The sequence below is a fragment of the Kogia breviceps genome, chromosome 4 (assembly GCF_026419965.1).
Source record: "Kogia breviceps isolate mKogBre1 chromosome 4, mKogBre1 haplotype 1, whole genome shotgun sequence".
NCBI classification, from domain to species: Eukaryota; Metazoa; Chordata; class Mammalia; order Artiodactyla; family Physeteridae; genus Kogia; species Kogia breviceps.
In genome coordinates this window covers 115,485,012-115,505,977 of record NC_081313.1, presented here as the reverse complement: position 1 = coordinate 115,505,977, position 20,966 = coordinate 115,485,012, and the positions used below count along the sequence as shown (strand labels likewise).

At 41.4% G+C, this 20,966-nt stretch overlaps 1 protein-coding gene across 19 annotated transcripts; it reads left to right on the top strand.

The window, feature by feature from the left end:
• Positions 1–51: 51 nt before the first annotated feature.
• On the top strand, positions 52–20,746 carry LOC131755057 (bromodomain-containing protein 8). Of its 19 annotated transcripts, XM_059061245.2 has the most exons (22): positions 67–128; positions 1,191–1,287; positions 6,953–7,022; positions 8,342–8,391; positions 8,796–8,918; positions 9,033–9,113; positions 9,529–9,593; positions 10,245–10,381; positions 10,924–11,142; positions 11,528–11,672; positions 12,518–12,727; positions 13,120–13,400; positions 13,750–14,202; positions 14,514–14,607; positions 14,810–14,856; positions 15,617–15,831; positions 16,023–16,115; positions 16,311–16,379; positions 16,753–16,930; positions 18,123–18,227; positions 18,703–18,747; positions 20,372–20,746. In XM_059061245.2, exons 1-22 carry the CDS (start codon positions 110–112, stop codon positions 20,429–20,431), a joined length of 2,856 nt encoding a protein of 951 aa, XP_058917228.1. In that variant the 5' UTR covers positions 67–109; the 3' UTR covers positions 20,432–20,746. The 19 variants fall into 19 exon arrangements, with proteins under 19 accessions (XP_066887809.1, XP_066887804.1, XP_066887813.1 ...); XM_067031703.1 differs by lacking the exon at positions 6,953–7,022 and having other exon boundaries at positions 61–128; XM_067031702.1 differs by lacking the exon at positions 9,033–9,113.
• The last annotated feature ends 220 nt before the right edge of the window (positions 20,747–20,966 follow it).

Genomic DNA, 20,966 nt, shown 5'->3' with positions numbered 1-20,966 from the left:
TTCCCATGACGCACCGCGAACAAACACCGGAACTCGATTTCCCAGAATCCCGCGGGCTTTAGCCCTACCAGTTGGTCTTCCTTCAGGGGTTGGAGACTTCGAGGCCAAGATGGCGACAGGAACGGGCAGTAAGTAATTGCGCTGCTCTTGTGTGGAAGGTGTTTGTAGAGCCAAGGCCAGGCAACAGATTTCTGTCACACTCTTAGAGAGTAGGAGCAATGATTTGCCTGAGGGCCCACCAGGGCCGCCAAAGACCTGCGCTCGACCGGCGTTGTGAAGGCCAACGGTTGGGGGCCTAGAAGCGTAGAGTCTTGTTTCAGTAAGGCCGCGGAGTTTTGAGAGAAGCACCTCAGGGAGTCCTTGTATGTTTGGGAGCTCCGCAGAGTGAGAGGAAAAAAGGTGCCTCAGAGGCTCGGGCGTGTGGACAAAAATGTCCACACGACAGCTATATGGAATGGCCGGCGTCTCAAAGAGTCGTTTTCTGACGAACGTTTGTGAGGCCCGTACTCACAGAGAAATGGGGTATCTTAACCGTGAGCTTTTTTTGCCACTGGGGGAAAATTGCATTTCGTGCATCTCAGCCATTTCCCCCGTTTCACGGAATGAAAAGGTCTTTTAGGCCCAACAGCTAAAGGGGAGTGGGTGTTCCTGAGAGAAGTAAACAAGTTTATGCTAAGAAGGAGGTGGGGCAGTGTGTGGTGGGGGTGGGAGGTTTGGCCGCTCGGAATCCTGGGAAATAGCCCTTGCGTCCAAATTGGAATTCTTGTTTGGCTACGCCGCGGGGCTTGCAGGGTGTTGGTTCCCCCTATCAGGGATCCAACCTGTGTCTCCTGCAGTGGAAGTGCAGAGTCTTAACCACTGGACCGCCAGGGAAGTCCCTGGAATAAAGCATTCTTAAAACTGGGTCTTTGGGGAGAACTGCTCTAAATAAATGACTTAAAAAAAAAAACATAGAGTAACCATGGCATTTGAAGAAAAAATGTTTTGCCATATACTCAGTGCAGTTCTCATGCAATGAATAGGCATCACCCTAGTGGTGGTGTTTACTAGAGGGATGAAAATCAAGATTTGGTAATAGTGGCTCACTTTGTCCTTATAGGTTGAGATGTTTTGTGTTAGGCTTTTAGTCCTCCCTTTGGGGCTTGGAATTAGTGTCTCAGTGGTTGTCTCCAAGTCTTCTCTTCTTTCAGAACATAAGCTGCTGAGTACTGGCCCTACAGAGCCATGGTCCATCCGAGAGAAGCTGTGTTTAGCGTCTTCCGTTATGAGGAGTGGAGATCAAAATTGGTAAGGTATCTAGGATGTCTGCTTTCTTGGGTATTAGAAACTGTCGGGTATTTTTTTTTTTTTTAATACCGGTGGATTCCAGTAGTTAACCTTTGTTAACCTTTGTTTTTTAACAGCTTTATCAAGATATAGTTCACATACCATAAAATTAACCCAGTATATTCACAGAATTTAGTATATTTAGAATTGTAAGACCATCACTAGAGTCTAATTTTAGAACATTTTAAATACCCCTGAAAGAAGCCTCTTATCCCTTAGCAGTTATTCTACAGTCTCCTCTTTACCTCTCTAACATCTCCCCTCCCCCTTCCCCACCAACCACTCATCTACTTTGTCTCTCTATAGGTAACTTATTTTGGACATTTCATGTAGATGGAATCATATAGCTTGTGGTTGTCTGTGACTGGCTTCTTTCACTTAGCATAGTGATTTCAAGGTTCATTCATGTTGGAGTATGTATCAGTACTTTATTCCTTGTTTTGTTTTTTTTAAATATTATTTGACTGCATTAGGTCTTAGTTGCAGCATGCGGGATCTTTCGTTGTGGCGCGCGGGCTTAGTTGTCCTGCAGCACATGGGATCTTGGTTCCCCCGCAGCACATGGGATCTTAGTTCCCTTACCAAGGATCAAACCCTCGTCCCCTGCATTGGAAGGCAGATTCTTAGCCACTGGACCACCAGAGAAGTCCTTGTTTTGATTAAATAATAGTCCCTTGTGTGGGTATGCCACATTTTGTTTACCATTTGTCAGTTGATGAACATTTGGGTTGTTTCCATTTTTCTAACTATTATAATTAATGCTGCTATGAACATTCGTGTACAAGATTTTGTGCAGACATGTTTCCAGTTGTCTTGAAAGAGTGGAATCGCTAGATCATATTGTAATTCTCTATTCAACTTTTTGAGGAACTGCCAAACTAGAAAGTGGCCCCACTGTTTTACATTCCCATCAGCAATAAATGAGGGCCCCAATTTCTCTGCATGCTTGACAACATTTATTGTTGTCTTTTTTCGTTATAGCTGTACTAATGCGTATGAAATGGTATCTCATTGTGGTTTTGATTTGCATTTCCCTGATGACCAGTAGTGATGTTGAGCATGTTTTCATGTTCTTATTGGCCATTTGTTTGTCTTTTTTGTAAAAATGTCTGCGTTTGGATTATTTTTGGATTGTTTTCATTTTATTATTGAGTTTTAACAATTCTTTATATATTCTGGACACAAATCCCTTGTTAGATAGATGATTTGCAAATATTTCTCCTGTTTTGTGTGTTGCCTTTCTTTGGTATTGTTGATATCTGTTGGTATTGTCTACAGCACAAAAGTTTTTAGTTTTGATACGAGTTTATTTTTTCTTCTGTTGCTTGCGCTTTTGTTGTCATAGCTAAGAAACTATTTACGTCTATATTTTCTTCTAACAGCTTTCAACTCTCCACATTTAAGTCTTTGATCCATTTTGAGTTAATTTTTGTGTAGGTTATATAGCAGGAGTCTCTTTTGCATGTAGGTATGCAACTGTCCCAGGACTCAGTATTTGTTGAAAAGATTATTCTTTCCCTGTTGAATTGTCTTAGCACTCAGTATTTCTTTTAAGTGCCAGAAAATAGGACTGTGTGTGGTTTCCAGTCTTTTTTGCTACCAGGACATACGCTTTCATTTTTAACATTAGTACTTTTTTTCCACCCTCTTTTTTCTCTCAGGATCTAAGGACACCTTTTAATTGTCTTAAGTGTTCAGATTACTTAATATACAAATTTGCATTTGTATGGTATATCTCTACTACCTTAACCATTAAATGAATTTACCAAAGCACCATTGCTGGTCACACTTAGCACTTATACAATTTTATGTATTTTTCAAATAAGTTTTCAAAGATGAAACCAGGATCTTCCAAGTAGCAGCTGTTCTCGAGCTGGTAAATCCTGTGACAAAATGAAGCACACTAATTTGGTAAATCTCAGATTGAACTTAAATATAACTCAAATATAAACTGAACTCTTTTTTTTTTTTTTTTTTAATAAATTTATTTATTTTTTGTGTGGTACGCAGGCCTCTCACTGTTGTGGCCTCTCCCGTTGCGGAGCCCAGGCTCCGGACGCGCAGGCTCAGCAGCCATGGCTCACGGGCCCAGCCGCTCCGCGGCTTGTGGGATCTTCCCGAACCAGGGCACGAACCCGTGTCCCCTGCATCGGCAGGCGGACTCTCAACCACTGCGCCACCAGGGAAGCCCAACTGAACTCATTTTTAAACAAAATACCAAGTAAACTGAATTGAAATAGAATCTAATCTGTATATTTTCTTACATTTTTATAAAAAAAATAGTAGAAGAACACTTAAGTAAAACTTTAAAATTTTAAATTGTATTTATATTTTGAAGAGGTACTTAAGTCATAAGGTTCAAAATTCAAAATGGTTGGGACTTCCCTGGTGGCTCAGTGGTTAAGAATCCGCCTGCCCGGTTGAGAGTCCGCCTGCCGATGCAGGGGATGCGGGTTCGTGCCCCGGTCCGGGAGGATCCCACGTGCCGCGGAGCGGCTGGGCCCGTGAGCCGTGGCCGCTGAGCCTGCGCGTCCGGAGCCTGTGCTCCGCAACGGGAGAGGCCACAGCGGTGAGAGGCCCGCGTACCGCAAAAAAAAAAAAAAAAAAAAAAAAAGAATCCGCCTGCCAGTGCAGGGGACATGGGTTCGAACCCTGGTCCGGGAAGATCCCACATGGCGCGTAGCCACTAAGCCTGTGTGCCACAACTACTGAGCCTGCGCTCTAGAGCCCGCGAGCCACAACTACTGAGACTGTGTGCCACAACTAGAGCCCACGCATCTAGAGCCCATGCTCCACAACAAGAGAAGCCACTGCAGTGAGAAGCCTGCACACTGCAACGAAGAGTAGCCCCCACTCGCCGCAGCTAGAGAAAGCCCGTGTGCAGCAATGAAGACCCAAAGCAGCCAAAAATAAATGAAGAAATAAATAAAAGTTTTTTTTTAAATGGTATACAGTGTTTTCCTCCCATCACTGTATCTTATCTCCCAGGGTTAGCAGTTTCTTGTGTGTTTCTCTGCCATTAAATTTGTATACATGAATAAATAAATATTTTCTTTTCCCCCCTCTTTTTTAAACACAACTGGTTATATATAATGCACAGTGTTCTTTACCTTATCACTGCTGCTTTTTTTTCTTTAACTTAGTACTGTATCTTAGACCCTTGTATATTTTTATATGAAGATCTAGCTCATTTTTTTTAACAGCTGCATGATATTGTTTTATGCAGTACCATAACTTATTTAACTAGAACTCTGTTGATGGACATTTGCTAATATAAATATAGCCTTGCATAGTTATGTATGAATTGTATCTAAGATAAATTGAAAGTAGAATTATTGAGTCAAAGAATATATACGTTTATAAAATTTGGTAAGTATTTCAAATTACCCTACTCAGAGATTTGTTTTCAATTTATACTCCCATTGGTAATATGTCATAGTACCTGTTTTTCTATGGCCTGGTTCATAGAATGTGGTGTTATGTATTTTTGATCTTTGACAGTGTAAGATCAGACTTTGAAATAGTTCTCATGTCTTTCATTTGCATCTATCCTATGATGAGTGAAGTTAAATATCTTCTTGTGTTGAAGAGCCACGTGTATTTCCTTTTTTGTAAACTGCTTTTTCCTGTTTTTCTATTTGACTATTAGTCTTTCTCTTTGACTGGGGATGGGGGGGTGGGGTGACTCCTTATATATTAGGGAGATTAGCCATTTGTCTATTTTGAGGTGCATTTTTTTAAACCACTTTGCTATTTGGCTTTGCTTAATGTAATATTTTTACATGAAGAGTTTTAAAATGTAGTTTATTAATAATTTTCTCTTATAGCTCCTGGATTTTGTGACATAATTAGAAAGTTCTTACCTAGTCTGAGATTATAAAATAATTCTCCTTTGATTCCTTCTAGTACTTTTTTTTTTTTTGCGGTACACGGGCCTTTCACTGTTGTGGCCTCTTCCGTTGCGGAGCACAGGCTCTGGACGCGCAGGCTCAGCAGCCATGGCTCACGGGCCCAGCCGCTCCGCGGCATGTGGGATCTTTCCAGACCAGGGCATGAACCCGTGTCCCCTGCATCGGCAGGTGGACTCTCAACCACTGCACCACCAGGGAAGCCCCTTCTAGTACTTTTATGGTTACATTTTTTAAAATATATAAATTTTTGATCGATTTGGGGGCTTTTCTTGGTATAAAGAAAGGTGTAAATTACGGCTCAAACTTTATTTTTTGCTGATAGCTATCCACATAACAATGTTAAAGTAAATTTTTTATGAAAGAACTCTGAAACCATTATCCCAACACAAAATTCAAAACTTTTTTGTTTTTAAAGTTGTGAAATACTTCAGCCACAGAAAAATAGGGCGAGTAATACAGAATGCCCATGTATCTGGTACCTGGATTTAAGAAATCTTAATATTTTGTCATGTTTCCTTCAGATCTTTTAAAGAAATAGACAGAGTTGAAGCCCCTTCACACTCTTGCATCAAGCAATTTCAGTCTGTTTTCATTTTTGCCTGTTTCTTCCTTTGTCTTTATACCTGTAACTTTTTAAAAAGTCATATGAGTGCATCAAAGCAGAAAATTGTGTCACTTTTTTTCAGTTAATATTATGTTATAAGTACATTCTGTATCACCACATATATTATACTTCATAGTTATTTTTATGGGTTTTTAATATTTTCTAGAGGTGAAGTGCCATAAGTTAAACATCCTCTTGCAGGCATTTAGGAAAAACCTAACTGTTCATCAGTCTGGTCAAGTCTACATGGTGCTTTCTTTCTGGTGCTTGCTTCTTTTGTTATTTTCTTATATTCCTAAGAGCTGTATTAATAGATCAAAAGATTACTTTTGGGGTCTGGAATATTTTACAGATTGCTTCCCAAATGACAGATGTTTTCCGAAAGAACCAAGATCAACATAAAAATATTTTCCCAAATGGGGCTTCCCTGGTGGCGCAGTGGTTGAGAGTCCGCCTGCCGATGTAGGGGACGCGGGTTCGTGCCCCGGTCCGGGAGGATCCCATGTGCCGCGGAGCGGCTAGGCTGGTGAAGCCATCCGGAGCCTATGCTCCGTAAAGGGAGGGGCCACAAGGGTGAGAGGCCCACATACCGCAAAAAAAAAAAAAAAAAAAAAAAAAAAAAAATATTTCCCAAATGAACAGAAATGATACTTTACTAGGTCCTAATAACTTCCCTTCACTCAGGAAATACATCATGTAGGAAAACTGTTTAGCAATAACGCTTTCCCTCTAAAATGACTTTTCAGTAGCTATGTCATTTTTCATAGTCACATATTCCAGAATATTTCCCAGTGACAATTTTTTTTTTTTTTTTGTGGTACACGGGCCTCTCACTGTTGTGGCCTCTCCCGTTGCGGAGCAGAGGCTCCGGACGCGCAGGCTCAGTGGCCGTGGCTCACGGGCCCAGCTGCTCCATGGCATGTGGGATCTTCCCGGACCAGGGCATGAACCTGTGTCCCCTGCATCGGCAGGCGGACTCTCAACCACCGCGCTACCAGGGAAGCCCTCCCAGTGACAGTTTTTTACTCCAGAGTTTGTACTGTAAACCTCAGTATACCTTCTGTCTTTTTTTTTCAATTTGGTATGTGATAAGGCTTTTCTAATTTTGTAGGGTATCAGTTAGCAGAGCAATCAAGCCCTTTGCAGAACCTGGCCGCCCTCCAGACTGGTTCTCTCAAAAAGTAAGTTCGCAAGTAAGCGTTCTTTTAGAGCACTTTTTGAGATGTGAAGTGGGTTCCCTTCCAGGTCCTGCCTTTTTTTTTTTTTTTTTTTGGTCTTAAAGTATCTTGCTTATTTATTTGTTCTTATTTAAAGTTTATTGAAGTATAGTTGACTTACAATGTGTTAATTTCTGCTGTACAGCAAAGTGATTCAGTTATATGTACATATATTCTTTTTCATATTCTTTTCCATTATGGTTTATCACAGGATATTGAATACTGTTCCCTGTGCTATACAAAAGCACGTTGTTGTTTATCCATCCTGTATATAATAGTTTGCGTCTGCTAATCCCAAACTCCCCATCCTTTCCTCCCCCACACCCCCTTTTCCTTGGTAACCACAAGTCTTTTCTCTATGTCTGTGAATATCTTTTTTAGCCATTCACTTGTCGATGGATATTTAGGTTGTTTCCATGTCTTAGCTTGGCTCTTGTAAATGGTGCTGCTATGAACATAGGGTTGCATGTATCTTTTCAAATTATAGTTGTGTCTGGATATATGCTCTAGAGTGGGATTGCTGGATCATATGGTAGTTTTATTTTTTGTTTTTTGAGAAATCTCTGTGCTGTTTTCTACAGTGGCCGCACCAATTTACATTCCCACCAACAGTGTTAGAGGGTTCTCTTTTTCTCCACACCCTCTCCAACATTTGTTATTTGTAGACTTTTAAATGATGGCCATTCTGACCAGTGTGACCAGGTCCTGCCCTTTTAATCACAAGGCTTTTGTACCATGAAGAATAGTTTGAGAATACTTTTCCTTTTTCTCAATATTTGCCGATCCATCCGTGTATGCCCACACTATTACAAACTGTTCTTGTTAGTGTAGCATAACAGTTAAAAGGCCAGTCTTGTACATTAGATGGATCTGGGTTTAATATGACTCCACTTGAAAACTTTGAACCATGAGCCTCAGTTTTCTGATTTGTAAAATAGGGATAAAAGTTGATTCAGGATTGTTGAAAATACTTAGTTGAGGTAATACCTAGAAAGCATTTAGCACAGTTCCTTGCGTACGGTAACTACTCAGTAGATATTAAATATAAATATTGGCTCTTAGCTTGTCTTTCCTCAAATAGACAAACTCCACGCCAGAAGACTTCCTTTTCTGTGTTATGGTATTGATTATTTTGAACTAATTTGATTGCAAAGTAATTTGTCCTAGAAGCTACTCCTACCTTAAATATAGCTCCCCTGTCTAAACTTTAGTCTAATATGTTGAAACTTTGAAAGGTCATTCCTTTTTAGGTTTGCTCATCATATTTTCACTTTTTTCCATAGCATTGTGCTTCCCAGTACTCAGAGCTCCTAGAGACCACTGAGACCCCAAAGTGAGTACAAAGCCAGGCACTTGAGCCAAATCTTTTTTTTTTTTGCGGTAAGCGGGCCTCTCACCGTTGCACGCAGGCTCAGTGGCCATGGCTCACGGGCCCAGCCGCTCCGCGGCATGTGGGATCCTCCCGAAACGGGGCACGAACCCACGTCCCCTGCATCGGCAGGCGGACTCTCAACCACTGCGCCACCAGGGAAGCCCGCCAGATCTCTTTAGTGGAGAATATTTACCGTGGAAGTCTGATTTTTTTATGTTTATATCATGGTGTGATAAAAGTTAGAAATTATCTCTGGTTAGATGGTGGAGAAGGCCCAAAGAAAGCAAGTGGGAGTAGGAGAAAATGTTCTCTTATTCAAGTGTGTGCCTGTTTTTTGTTTGTTTGTTTTTTAAATTTTTCCATAGACGGAAACGGGGTGAAAAGGGAGAAGTGGTAGAAACTGTTGAAGATGTCATTGTTCGGAAACTGACTGCTGAGCGAGTTGAGGAACTAAAGAAAGTGATAAAGGAAACCCAGGAAAAATATAGGTACTTATCAGAGAATGCAAAATGGTTGGGAGAGACAAATCGGGCTGGCTTATACTAGTCAGAATTTTTAAAATAGATTAAAAAAACCCAGTCTACCTACCTCTCATCCTACAGACGGCTGAAAAGAGATGCAGAACTAATTCAAGCTGGGCACATGGACAGCAGACTGGATGAGCTTTGCAATGACATTGCGATGTGGGTTATATTATACTGTTCTTCCATCTGTACTCCTTTTTCTCTTTTTATCCTCTTCTTAAGTAACCTGGCTTATTTCTTACATCTGCCATCCCTTTAGACTTGAGAGATTCTGGAAAGGGAAAGCTGCAGGGTGGCCTGGTGGCTGGGAGGGGGTAGTGAGTCCTAGAAGGTAATGTAATAGAATATTTCAGTGTGAGAACATAACTTAGTTCTAACTTAAAAGTGGCTCTAGTTTGCCTGGGTAAAGAACGGGTAGTTAGGCAGAATACTCAAAATTCCCTGTTTTGCTGATAAAGATTTATTTTTTAGGTTTTTCCTGTAGAAAGTGCTAGCCTGGCAAAAAAATTTCCTTGTGAGGGCACTGTGAAGGAGCTACAGCCAGCTAGGATCTAACCCTTACTTTCCTCTTTAGGAAAAAGAAATTGGAGGAAGAGGAGGCTGAAGTAAAGAGGAAGGCTACGGATGCAGCTTATCAGGGTAAGGAGAACCTAGTGACTCTGTTTAACAACTATACACTACTACATGACGATGACAGTTGAAGACTGTTTGTTAACACAGAATCTACTAATTCCAGTTGCATGGTTTTCTCTGTCATCTTCTCTTTTACCAGAATAAAAACGTCCCTTTATGTCCAGGAAGAAACTCTTAGAAAGTGAGCTCTGCTGAGGTCTCACTAGACCTTGTGTTCTTTTAAGACACAAAAGCCTGATAATAACGTATTGAACATAAACAAGGTTTTAGAAGTCTAAGCCTGTAAAAAGATTGAGACTAACTTAGTCATTGGATAAGGGGAGGAACTTAAGCATTTCTAATTCTAGGAATACATGCTTTGAGCCATTGAGGTCTTTCCCTCTTGCTAAAAGTAGAATCTTAAGTTGTTGAAGAGGATATTGAGGGATGTTTAAACTACTTTCCTACTCCAAGGACCTTTAGGGTACACAAGTTTGCTTAGGGTGAGAATTGCTCATTGGAAAAATTAGGCTTAAAACTTGTAAAGAAGGCTTTCTAATCCAGATTCTTAATGCTGCCTTAGTAATGTAACATCCCTATTTGTCCTTTCTTATATAATAGAGTCTAGCTTTATTTATTTAATCTTGAAGACAGAAATTGTTCTTTTCTATGTTCTAGCTCGTCAAGCAGTAAAAACACCCCCTCGGAGGTTACCTACTGTGATGGTTCGCTCTCCTATAGATTCTGCCTCCCCAGGAGGTGATTATCCACTTGCCGACTTGACTGCAACCACTATGGAAGAGGCCACCTCTGGGGTGAGTATATTTCTATCCACAGGAATTGATCAGCAAAGGGGCAGTAAGCCAGAAGAGAGCTGAGTGATGAGGAAACCACTTTTTGGCTTAGAGGCAATTTCCTCTCTTGGTCTGAATGCTAAAGACATAATTTACCATGTTCTGTGCTCTAAGATAAGAATGGACCTAAAAACATTGAGGCTTTTGACATTTTTAGAGATAGGTAAAAGACTAACTTAAGGAATTACTTGTAAGTGTACTGGTCTTATGAAATTCCTGCTGAAATATAGGATGATTTCTCTGTAAATATAATATTGGTAGTGGGTAAGGAGTTTATAAAAGGCAAGTTGGGTGGAATGGTTGAGTCATTTTGGGTTTGAGTGAGTGGAAGAGAAAAAATTATGGGAAAGAAAGGTGTGGTTGAGAGCAAGATGGGTAGAGGGTTTCTGGGCAGTTCCACTCAGGACTAATAAAGTAATAGGTAGACACACTAACCCATCCAGATTAGTAGGGAACCTTCCTGAGTTTGAGAAGTCAGATAAAGGTTCTCTGTTGTCTCTTAGGTAACCCCTGGGACTTTGCCGAGTACCCCAGTCACCTCGTTTCCTGGAATTCCTGACACCCTTCCTCCAGGCTCTGCACCCTTAGAAGCCCCCATGACCCCAGTAACAGATGATTCACCCCAGAAAAAGATGCTTGGACAGAAAGCAACTCCACCCCCCTCCCCTCTGCTGTCAGAGCTCTTGAAGAAGGGCAGCCTCCTGCCTACTAGCCCCAGACTGGTATGGAGACTTCTGTGGGTGTTTGAGAGCTGTGGTGATTAAGTAATTTGGAAGGGAGTGCCTGGGACCTAAAATATAACATGGAAAAAAAGTTCAAAAGAGGAAGAGATCTCCTAGTTAAATGTTAACTTAAAAACAAAACAAAATAGTTGATAGTATCCTTGGGTCCTGAGGTATCTGAAGCCATAATTACTTTGGTTCTCTTCTCCAGAGAACTCTTGTCAATAAGTTTTGAAAATCAGAGTTTCCCTTGGGTCTGAAATCATTTTCTTTGGATATTAACTTTTAGTTTCATGAAGTTTGGCCAACTGCTGGAGCTTTTTTGGGAAGTGGTAATCTAAAGGAAAGCTTGAGTGTAGCCTTCACCTCTATTCTTCCCTGGTAGGTCAATGAGAGTGAAATGGCTGTGGCTTCTGGCCACCTGAACAGTACAGGTGTCCTCCTGGAGGTAGGCGGGGTCCTTCCCATGATACATGGTGGGGAGATGCAGCAAACACCCAACACTGTTGCAGCCTCCCCAGCTGCCTCAGGTAAGTCACTACTTTTCTGTTGTCGACTTTATTTTAGAGATGTTGAATATGGCATTGACTGCTCTTGGTTTCTAGCCTTTGTTATTAAGCAATTGTGAATCCTAGATTTAAAGCCCAACCTTGGAGCTACTTTACCTGTTAAACCACATGGTGCTTGAAATTGTAAATCCATTTCATCTTCAAAATACTGACTGTCCTGGATGACCACAGCATAGATACTGAATGAGAGGAATAGTGAAGTTAATGGTGAAGGTGCAAAAATCACAAAAGAGTGCTAGGGATACTTGAGACTATAGCATAGGCAGACAAGATTTGGAACTAGAACACTAGTCTTAAAGAGTCTCAGGCCTGCCACACACTGGTTTTGTGACCTTGGATAGGTAACTTAATTCTTGAGCCTCAGTTTCCTCTTTTATTAATTGCAATATATATACTTCACAACGATGTAGTGAGAATTAAATGAGGTAAAAAATGTAAAGCAAAAAAGAGTTTTAAAAAATGCCAAATATTTGATTTTGGTATTTGAGTGGTGTTAAATTTGGGTGGTTTATAGTATGCTTAACTTCAGTAGAAGGGACAGATTTATTCATAACTTTTTAAAAAAATTACCACTCATTTTTCATGTGAGCTGTGTATTCTAGTGCTTTGAGTCATTCCTAACTTGGCAGAAGATCTTAAGTAAGGTTTGAAAAAATAAGGATATAGGTAATGAGCTTATTTAACAGAGGAGTTACTTTCATCCTTTGAGACTAAAAATTTTCTTGGTTGAGTCTTAAAGTGGCTATGTTTGCTTCTTGCTCATGTGCTTTCTTCTTACCTCGTTTGTGTACCTCTTTGTCTGTTAGGTGCTCCCACTCTTTCCCGGCTTTTAGAAGCTGGTCCTACACAGTTCACCACACCTCTTGCTTCCTTCACTACTGTTGCCAGTGAACCTCCAGTTAAAATTGTGCCACCCTCTGTAGAGTCTGTGTCCCAGGCTACCATTGTCATGATGCCTGCGCTGCCAGCACCATCCTCTGCTCCGGCTGTCTCCACTCCTGAGAGTATAGCTCCAGGTGCGTCCTTGACCCACGCCCTGAGCAGCAACTAGATCCAAAATTTCATTTTGAGCTTCAGTTAGAGAAAGGTGACCAAGAGCATCACCTTCTGTTCTCTGTGGACTTGTGCCGTCTTTATTCTTACAAAAACAAGGATTTGAGAAGAAGTGGGTGGGCATTTATGTGTTGGGGCAAAAGGGCTAAGTGTACATATATGAATGGGCTTGAGAATATGTTTTCACTTTTCTAGATAAAACTGAGGAGAAGAAAACATAGACAGATGTAAGATAACTTTTACTGAGCTTAAGTGTATCGGTGCTTGACATCTGTCCACAGCTTTGGTGTGATCTCCAGGTGGGCAGTTGGTACCAAATAAGCTTCTGAGATGGTTTTCTTTTCCTGTTATTCAGTGAGTCAGCCTGACACCTGTGTTCCCATGGAGGCTGTGGGGGATCCACATACTGTGACTGTCTCCATGGATAGCAGTGAAATCTCCATGATCATCAATTCTATCAAAGAAGAGTGTTTCCGGTCAGGGGTAGCAGAGGCCCCTGGAGGATCAAAGCCTCCTAGCATTGATGGGAAGGAAGATTTAGATCTGGCTGAGAAGATGGATATTGCTGTGTCTTACACAGGTGAAGAGCTGGACTTCGAGACTGTTGGGGACATCATTGCCATCATTGAGGACAAGGTAACTATTCAGCAAAGCCCCAAAGAATGTCTCATGGGTCCTACATAGGCTTCTCTCCTCAGCCTCTCTTTGCTTCTTGTAGTAAGAATTACATAAACAACTTTCCTGCTTCTTCACATCTCCATCTCTGTAGTCCCAAAGCCCTTTGATGCTGACATACTAGTCATGTACCCAGCCTTTCCTATGTTAACTGGTTTGCACCAGACAAGTACCTGTCCATTGGTTGCTTCTGCTACATGGAGAAGGTGGAGAGAGAAGCTGCAGATTCAGGCCATCTCATTTGGTGCTAATGAATTGAGGGACTTAGGCTTCTTATTGTGACTTCAACAGTGTATGTATTATGGGACAGGTAGATGATCATCCTGAAGTGCTGGATGTGGCAGCAGTGGAAGCAGCACTGTCATTCTGTGAAGAGAATGATGATCCCCAATCCCTGCCTGGCCCCTGGGAGCACCCTATCCAGCAGGAACGGGACAAGCCAGTACCTCTCCCTGCACCAGAGATGACGGTCAAGCAAGAGAGGCTGGACTTCGAAGAAACAGAAAGCAAAGGAATCCATGAACTGGTGGACATCAGGGAACCCAGTGTTGAGATCAAAATGGAACCTGCAGAACCAGAGCAAGGCATTTCAGGGGCTGAAATAGTGTCTGGAGTTGTTCCAGCCACGAGTATGGAGCCACCAGAACTCAGGAGTCAGGACTTAGATGAGGAACCCAGAAGTACTGCAACTGGAGAAATTACTGAAGCAGATGCTTCCAGTAGGAGAGGCGATGAAACTCCAATTACAACAGTGAAGACAGAGGTATTTAAGATCGGGGGCTTGGGGGATGGGGGCAGGGGGTGGAGGGTTATATCTTAAGTAAAAAGTGACATTTTAGGCCTTTGGTTTTCCTGTTGCATGCCTGAGTTCTGACATGTTGATGTGTCCAAAGCCCATAGGTATGATCAGTGCTATATATACTTAATCCTGTTTTATTAAGGTGACAATTAGAATCATATTACATGGGTAGGAGGACTTAGAATTTCTTGTATAGTCTCATTATCATTGAAGAATAATGTATAAGCTGTAGTGATTTACCAGGACTTAAGGTATTTGTTCTTTTTGGTCTTCAGGCATCCCCTGAAATCATGTTGTCTCCGTCACATGGCTCAAATCCCATTGAAGATCCTTTAGAGTCAGAGACTCAGCACAAGTTTGAAATGTCAGGTAAATAATAAAGCCAGGAAATATGTACTCTATAACTAACTTTAAATCATTTGCTTTGGCTTCTGAGGGATTTGTGGGTTGTGGGCAAGTAGAGGAGGTAGAATAGGTCAGCATGGAAAGGAGAGCTGCAGGGGACTATTGTCCATAGGAAGGGGAAGGCTAAGGTGGAAAAATCTTCAGGTAGTCTTTCTCTCCTCTGCAGACTCATTGAAAGAAGAATCAGGGACTATTTTTGGAAGCCAGATAAAGGTATTTCAGACTTTTCTTTATTCCTCTTGCTGTGTGACTAGATTTTCCTTTTAATGAATTTCAGTAAACTCGCATCATTATTCTCTGAGATGAGACTGATTAAGGAGTTTCATGGGGAAAAGCTGCAGTGGACAGTTAGGCATAGTGGGAGTACTATGGCAACAGGTGCTTCCTAATTGAAAGAGTTTGTGAATATCACACAGACCTTTCTTTGCATATAATGCACAAAGAAGCTTTGATACATCCAGAGTGATTTGGAGTGAGTAGGGATATCAGAGCCAGGGAGAGCATATAGAAATCAGATTATTAATTATACTATTCAGAGAAAGTCATCCAAAGTTTTCTTATTAGAATTACTAAAGCAGTAGTAACAAACAGACTTAATGCGATGTGAGCTTGCTCCATCAGATGAGACACAAAATAAAAACTATTTTTGATAACTTTGTACCCAGGGTCAGAGTTCCTCTCAAGAGCAAGGGGAAAGAAGGAACGCCTCTTAGCTTAGTCTTAAGTAAGTAGCTTTTTTTTTTCTTCCTTTAAAAAAGATCCTGGGTCTTATTCTTTGTCCAGGTTCTAAGTTATTTGATCAGTCAGTATCTGTAAGTAGATGGTAGTATAAGTGATAGAGGGCTCAGTCAGGAAACAGTGTGAGGTCATTTTCTAGAACTGATCTAACCCAAAAGACATCATGTTTAGTGATGCTTTGCTGGATAGCTTTGCTGTCCTTTCCATTTGTTGACTGGAGCACACTATGTCTAAGGATGCCCCAGGTGAGGATGAGGAGGAAGATGGAGTCAGTGAAGCGGCCAGCCTAGAGGAGCCTAAGGAAGAAGATCAAGGAGAAGGCTATTTGTCAGAAATGGATAATGAGCCTCCTGTGAGTGAGAGTGACGATGGCTTTAGCATACATAATGCTACGCTGCAGTCCCACACACTGGCAGACTCCATCCCCAGCAGCCCTGCTTCTTCACAGTTGTGAGTATCTGCGATTCTTTATTTGAGGTCAAGGCAGTGAAGGTGAGAAGTAGGAGAAGATCTTTTCTTTAGTCTTATTTTTTCATCTTCTGTTTCTTGGTCTGGAACAAATATCTGACAAGAAATAATTAGGACTCTTTTTTTTTTTTGGACTTATGCCAAGTGGGGCTCCCATATTTCCTTTATTTCAGCTCTGTCTGTAGTGAGGATCAGGAAGCTATTCAGGCACAGAAAATCTGGAAGAAAGCCATCATGCTTGTATGGAGAGCTGCAGCTAATCATAGGTGAGTGGGCTTTACCAAGTAGTAGGAACATTTTCTCCTACTCCTCCTCATTGTTGATAATTAGAAAAAAGTCTAGTACGCTTATACAGGACTGATGGCATTGGCTCTTACAGCCTTCAGCCGCTTAGATCAAGTTCCCTAACCTGTGCTTCTTGGAGGATAAGTCAGTAATTGCACCATATTCTTTTTGGACAGGTATGCTAATGTCTTCCTGCAGCCTGTTACAGATGACATAGCACCTGGCTACCACAGCATTGTACAGAGGTAAGCCATGATCCATTCAGCATGTTGACTAGGCCTGAATTGTAAGTTGTCCAGTATTAGTGGACTTTTGCTCTAGACAGAAAGTTTAAAGCAGATGTTTTTGATGTATGACCAAGTGCTAAACTAATTATTTCACTGACTGGATCACTGAGTCTAAAAGAATTAACTTCCTTTATTACCTTTCTCAGTACTTACTATACAGGCTGAATTTGGTTTTGGGGTTAAGTACTTGTTTTAGGGTTTGGTGTTTTGAGTCCTGGCAGCTGGGACTAAAGGTATATATGAGGAAATGCATACGGTAATAATATATTCAGAGATCCAGTGGAGTCCTTTTCCCCTCTATGCTCCTATTTCCCCCTGCTCTGTTTTTTAGGCCTATGGATTTGTCAACTATTAAGAAAAACATTGAAAATGGACTGATCCGCAGCACAGCTGAATTTCAGCGTGACATTATGCTGATGTTCCAGAATGCTGTTATGTATAATAGCTCAGACCACGATGTCTATCACATGGCAGTAGAAATGCAGCGAGATGTCTTGGAGCAGATCCAGGTACTTTGAGGATCCTGAGAATTTTAAAATACTCAAGAGAAGGATTTGTATTGATGTTAGGAAGGGGTGTTGTGGTTTTTGCTTGGAATAGCCATCAGGGACACAATTTTGTTCTTGCTGGATTCATGTTGATTTTCTCATGTTGGTTTGGTAAAAGAGTTGTGAGAGAATATTCTGCCTTTCTTGGGCAAATATATTGTTTCCTGAAGTTTTTAAATAAAATTTTTGTAAAATGGTGAATATATTTTTAAGTGATATGAATTATGTGCATGGTAGACGATCCTTTTCATTGCAGGGAACCTACTTTTATCCTACAGTTACATTACCAGGCACCCTTTGGGATATTGAACTTGGAGGGATGTTGTCTATCTCTGCAGAGTCTGCCAGTCTACTTAAATTGCTTCAGTTCATCTAGTTTTATTCTCTCTCATTCTCATTCTTAGAGCATAGAGATTTGTTTTTTAGGATTTTCTTAAAAAATTGAAATATAGTTAATTTACAGTGTTGTGTTAGTCTAAAGTGGACAGCAAAGTGATTCAGTTTTATATCTATTGGGTTGGCTAAAAAGTTTGTTCAGGTTTTTCAGATAACATTTTATAGAAAAAAATCCTAACGAACTTTTTGGCCAACCCAATTTTTTATGTCTATTCTTTTCAGATTCTTTTCCATTATAGATTATTACAAGATACTGAGTATAATTCCCTGTGCTATAGAGTAAGAACGTAGAGATTTTGATGCTGTATTATAACAACAACAACAAATTAGAGCTATTTGGCATTTTCCGATTCCTTAGCGTGCACAACTAGAATTAAAACCTAATGTGCTGGGCTTCCCTGGTGGCACAGTGGTTGAGAGTCTGCCTGCTGATGCAGGGGACACGGGTTCGTGCCCCGGTCTGGGAAGATCCCACATGCCGCGGAGCGGCTGGGCCCGTGAGCCATGGCCACTGAAGCCTGTGCGTCTGGAGCCTGTGCTCCGGAACGGGAGAGGTCACAGCAGTGAGAGGCCCGCATACCAAAAAAAAAAAAAAACAAAAAACCTAATGTGCTAACTAAAACTCCTAATCGTTCAAGACGTATTTGAATGCTGTTTGCAGAACAGTACTGTACTACTATTTACAAAGCCTAAGGTGTCTTCATTCTTCCTTGATGGATCAGGTCTCTAGGGCCAACTCTGTTTCTTCTCCCTACAGCAATTCCTGGCCACACAGTTGATTATGCAGACATCTGAGTCTGGGATCAGTGCTAAAAGTCTTCGAGGGAGAGATTCTACCCGCAAACAGGATTCTTCAGAGAAGGTGAGGAGACCAAGGAAGAGCCTATGTGCCAGTGTTCCAGTGATAGAAGTTTGAAGCATCCAAGGAACCTTATGTTACTACTTGGTACTTCCAGGCTTCTACATTCCAATGGTATACAGACATAAAGATTTTAAAATGGTAGTTGTTTGCTCCCATCCAAACACTGAAGAAACCTGCTGTGACTGGAAGACCCAGTCACATGGGAGAAATTGTGAGCTGAGTGCATGAATTATCTCCTCTCGGAGAGTGCTCACAAGGTGGGAGAAATAACTTAGCTTGCAGCATTTGGGGACCATCAGTTGCTATTCCAGAGACATAATGGCCAGATTGCTTTTGGATCTCTTTCCTCTTATTCTTGAGTTTTAAAATTTTTGTCTTCGTGTGTGTGGTGCTTGTGTCTCTGTCCTGAGGTTTGGGGTGCTTGCAGCTGAGAGTTTCCGTGGAACCTGATCAGTGTTTGTTTGTCCTCTAACAGGACAGTGTCCCCATGGGCTCTCCTGCCTTCCTTCTCTCTCTCTTTGTAAGTATTGAATGGCTGCAAGGGGTGGTGTTGCCACAAAGTTTCTCAGCTCTTGCTGGGGGTGGGTGGCAGAGGGAAATCAAACATGCAGACTGTGGCAATGTCTTAAACTTCTGTTTATTCAAGTCATCGAATAAGAAACTCTCTCTTCTGCACTCCTGTCTTTCTGCATGTGTGTGTGTGTGGGCTGGGTAGGGACTATTTATGACTTCACTGAGCTGAAATGAGGTATTATTGGTAAGGATCTAGGATGCACCTGCTCCTCATTTCTTGACTGCACCTTTTGACAGTTCTTTTCTTACAAATATAAGATTGCTCAGAGCAGCAACTGCTAGCTGGCTTTTAAAAAGTGTTCCTCATACCTACAGATACTCAGCATATGGGTTTTTTCTTTTCCTCTAATATTAAATTTCAAGAGTGATGACTGATACACAAACATTCAGTAAAATTTAAGATAAAGATCTCAGTAACAGTGACCACTACATACAGTAGTGGCTGGTGGAATTGGAGGTAAGCTTAGTAAAGCTAGCCTAAAGACTTATTTTCCTCTGTAATTTGAACAATACTCTGACTCTCTGTTGTTCATTATGAGGCACTAAGTCATGATGTAATAGAAGGATATCAGCCTAGAAAACCACATGATCTTAAAACTCTGGATTATCTCTTGGAGCTTTGTTTTCCTCATCTGTGTGATGGAGGTAATATAATGAGGTGCCTGTCCAGCGTACCTCACAGGGATGTTGTGAGGATAAAATGGCTTGAAAAAAAAAGGAAGTGTTATACAAATGCAAGGGTGGTATTTTTATACTTACTGTTGCCTCAAAGGCAGCTTGTGTTCATGAGCTCTAAGAATTTTAGAGTCCTTGCATGTTAGAAATGTAAAAATGGCCTGGCCCAGCAAAAGTGTTCACTAGATCATCTTACCTACAGGCCTTAGTCCATACCACAGACAGAACACTGTAATCTCCATTCTTTCCTACTGGCCTGCAACAGTGACTCTGGATCCCCAAACAATTGGCTGGTTGTTGCAAGGCTGGTTAATAGAATCTTTTATCTATTGAAGACAGCAAAGTGTTGCACAAGAGGAAGGAGCTGGGCTGCAGGGAGAGAGCAGCAGATGGAAAGAAGCCTTCTGATTGTCCTGATCTCATGGAAAACAACTCAGGAGGTGCTAGGGAACTAGTGCCAGGGTCAGTCTGCAGGAAAGGCCTTTCTTATAGGGATCAACAGCTGGACAGGTATGTTAGCTAAGAATCTCACTATCCACTGCCCTTTCTGACTCTCCCACCCATCTTTTACTCTTCCTGTTCCTTTGCACATGATTTGGGACCTGGGTGGGATGACTCATAGTCATTCTGTGGGACCCCAGGTGAACTCCATTGACCTCTATGGTGGGCAGAAGCAAGGTACTCTGTCCTACATTTCCTCTCACACACTACTACCAGGTGCTTTTTAGCCCACTCTGTGGGAAGACAGATAAATGCCCCTCATTTCCTGGATTTTTCTGCTGATTCTCACCCCTCTTACCCCCAAAAACCAAATCCCCAGCATTCTTGTTGCACCTTTTCTCTTACCTCATAGCTAACTCACTCATGCTCCCTTTCTTTGTCTGCCTGTCATCTAGGATGGGGGAACCAGGGGGCGCCGCTGTGCCATTGAAGCAGATATGAAGATGAAAAAGTGAAGCCTCAGAGTATCTGCACTGAGCTGAACATGAAATAGAAGTAAAGATAGAGCTTGGGCTTGTGGAAGTTCCAGAAGTGGAAGTTACAGAAGAGGAGGTGTCTGGGCCACATGACATGAGCTGGAAAAATCTCTCTCAGAGAGTTGGAGTAGCACAATTGCCTGTTTTAGGGCAAAAATCTTGGGATGTGTTAATGTCCTGATGTGTTGCTAGCACATTGTAGCTAGTTTGTACTGTCTTGTGAAGTGTACAGACTTAAAAAAAAAAAACCTGTGAAGTGTATGTGTACACAATAAACTCTGAAAGAAAAGAAAACTCCAGCCTTTGGTGTGTTCTTTGAGTGTGTGAATGTGTTTGTGAAACTTGTAATTTCTTCTATATAGAAACTTTCGTCATTTGTGGGAATGAGATTGTTGGGGGGAAAGTGGTCTTATAATATGAACTGTTCTACTACAGGTCAGAGAAGGTGAGTAACCAAGATTGAGTTTATAATGTTTAAAAGTACTGCATTGTGCCATAAGTACTGCCTCATTCA

What these genes read in the sequence shown, in the direction of transcription:
- LOC131755057 (XM_059061245.2), top strand. An exon ending in TTACAACAGTGAAGACAGAG is followed by an intron (nt 14,203 to 14,513) that starts GTATTTAAGATC and finishes TTTGGTCTTCAG; the next exon opens with GCATCCCCTGAAATCATGTT. An exon ending in TACCACAGCATTGTACAGAG is followed by an intron (nt 16,380 to 16,752) that starts GTAAGCCATGAT and finishes TCTGTTTTTTAG; the next exon opens with GCCTATGGATTTGTCAACTA.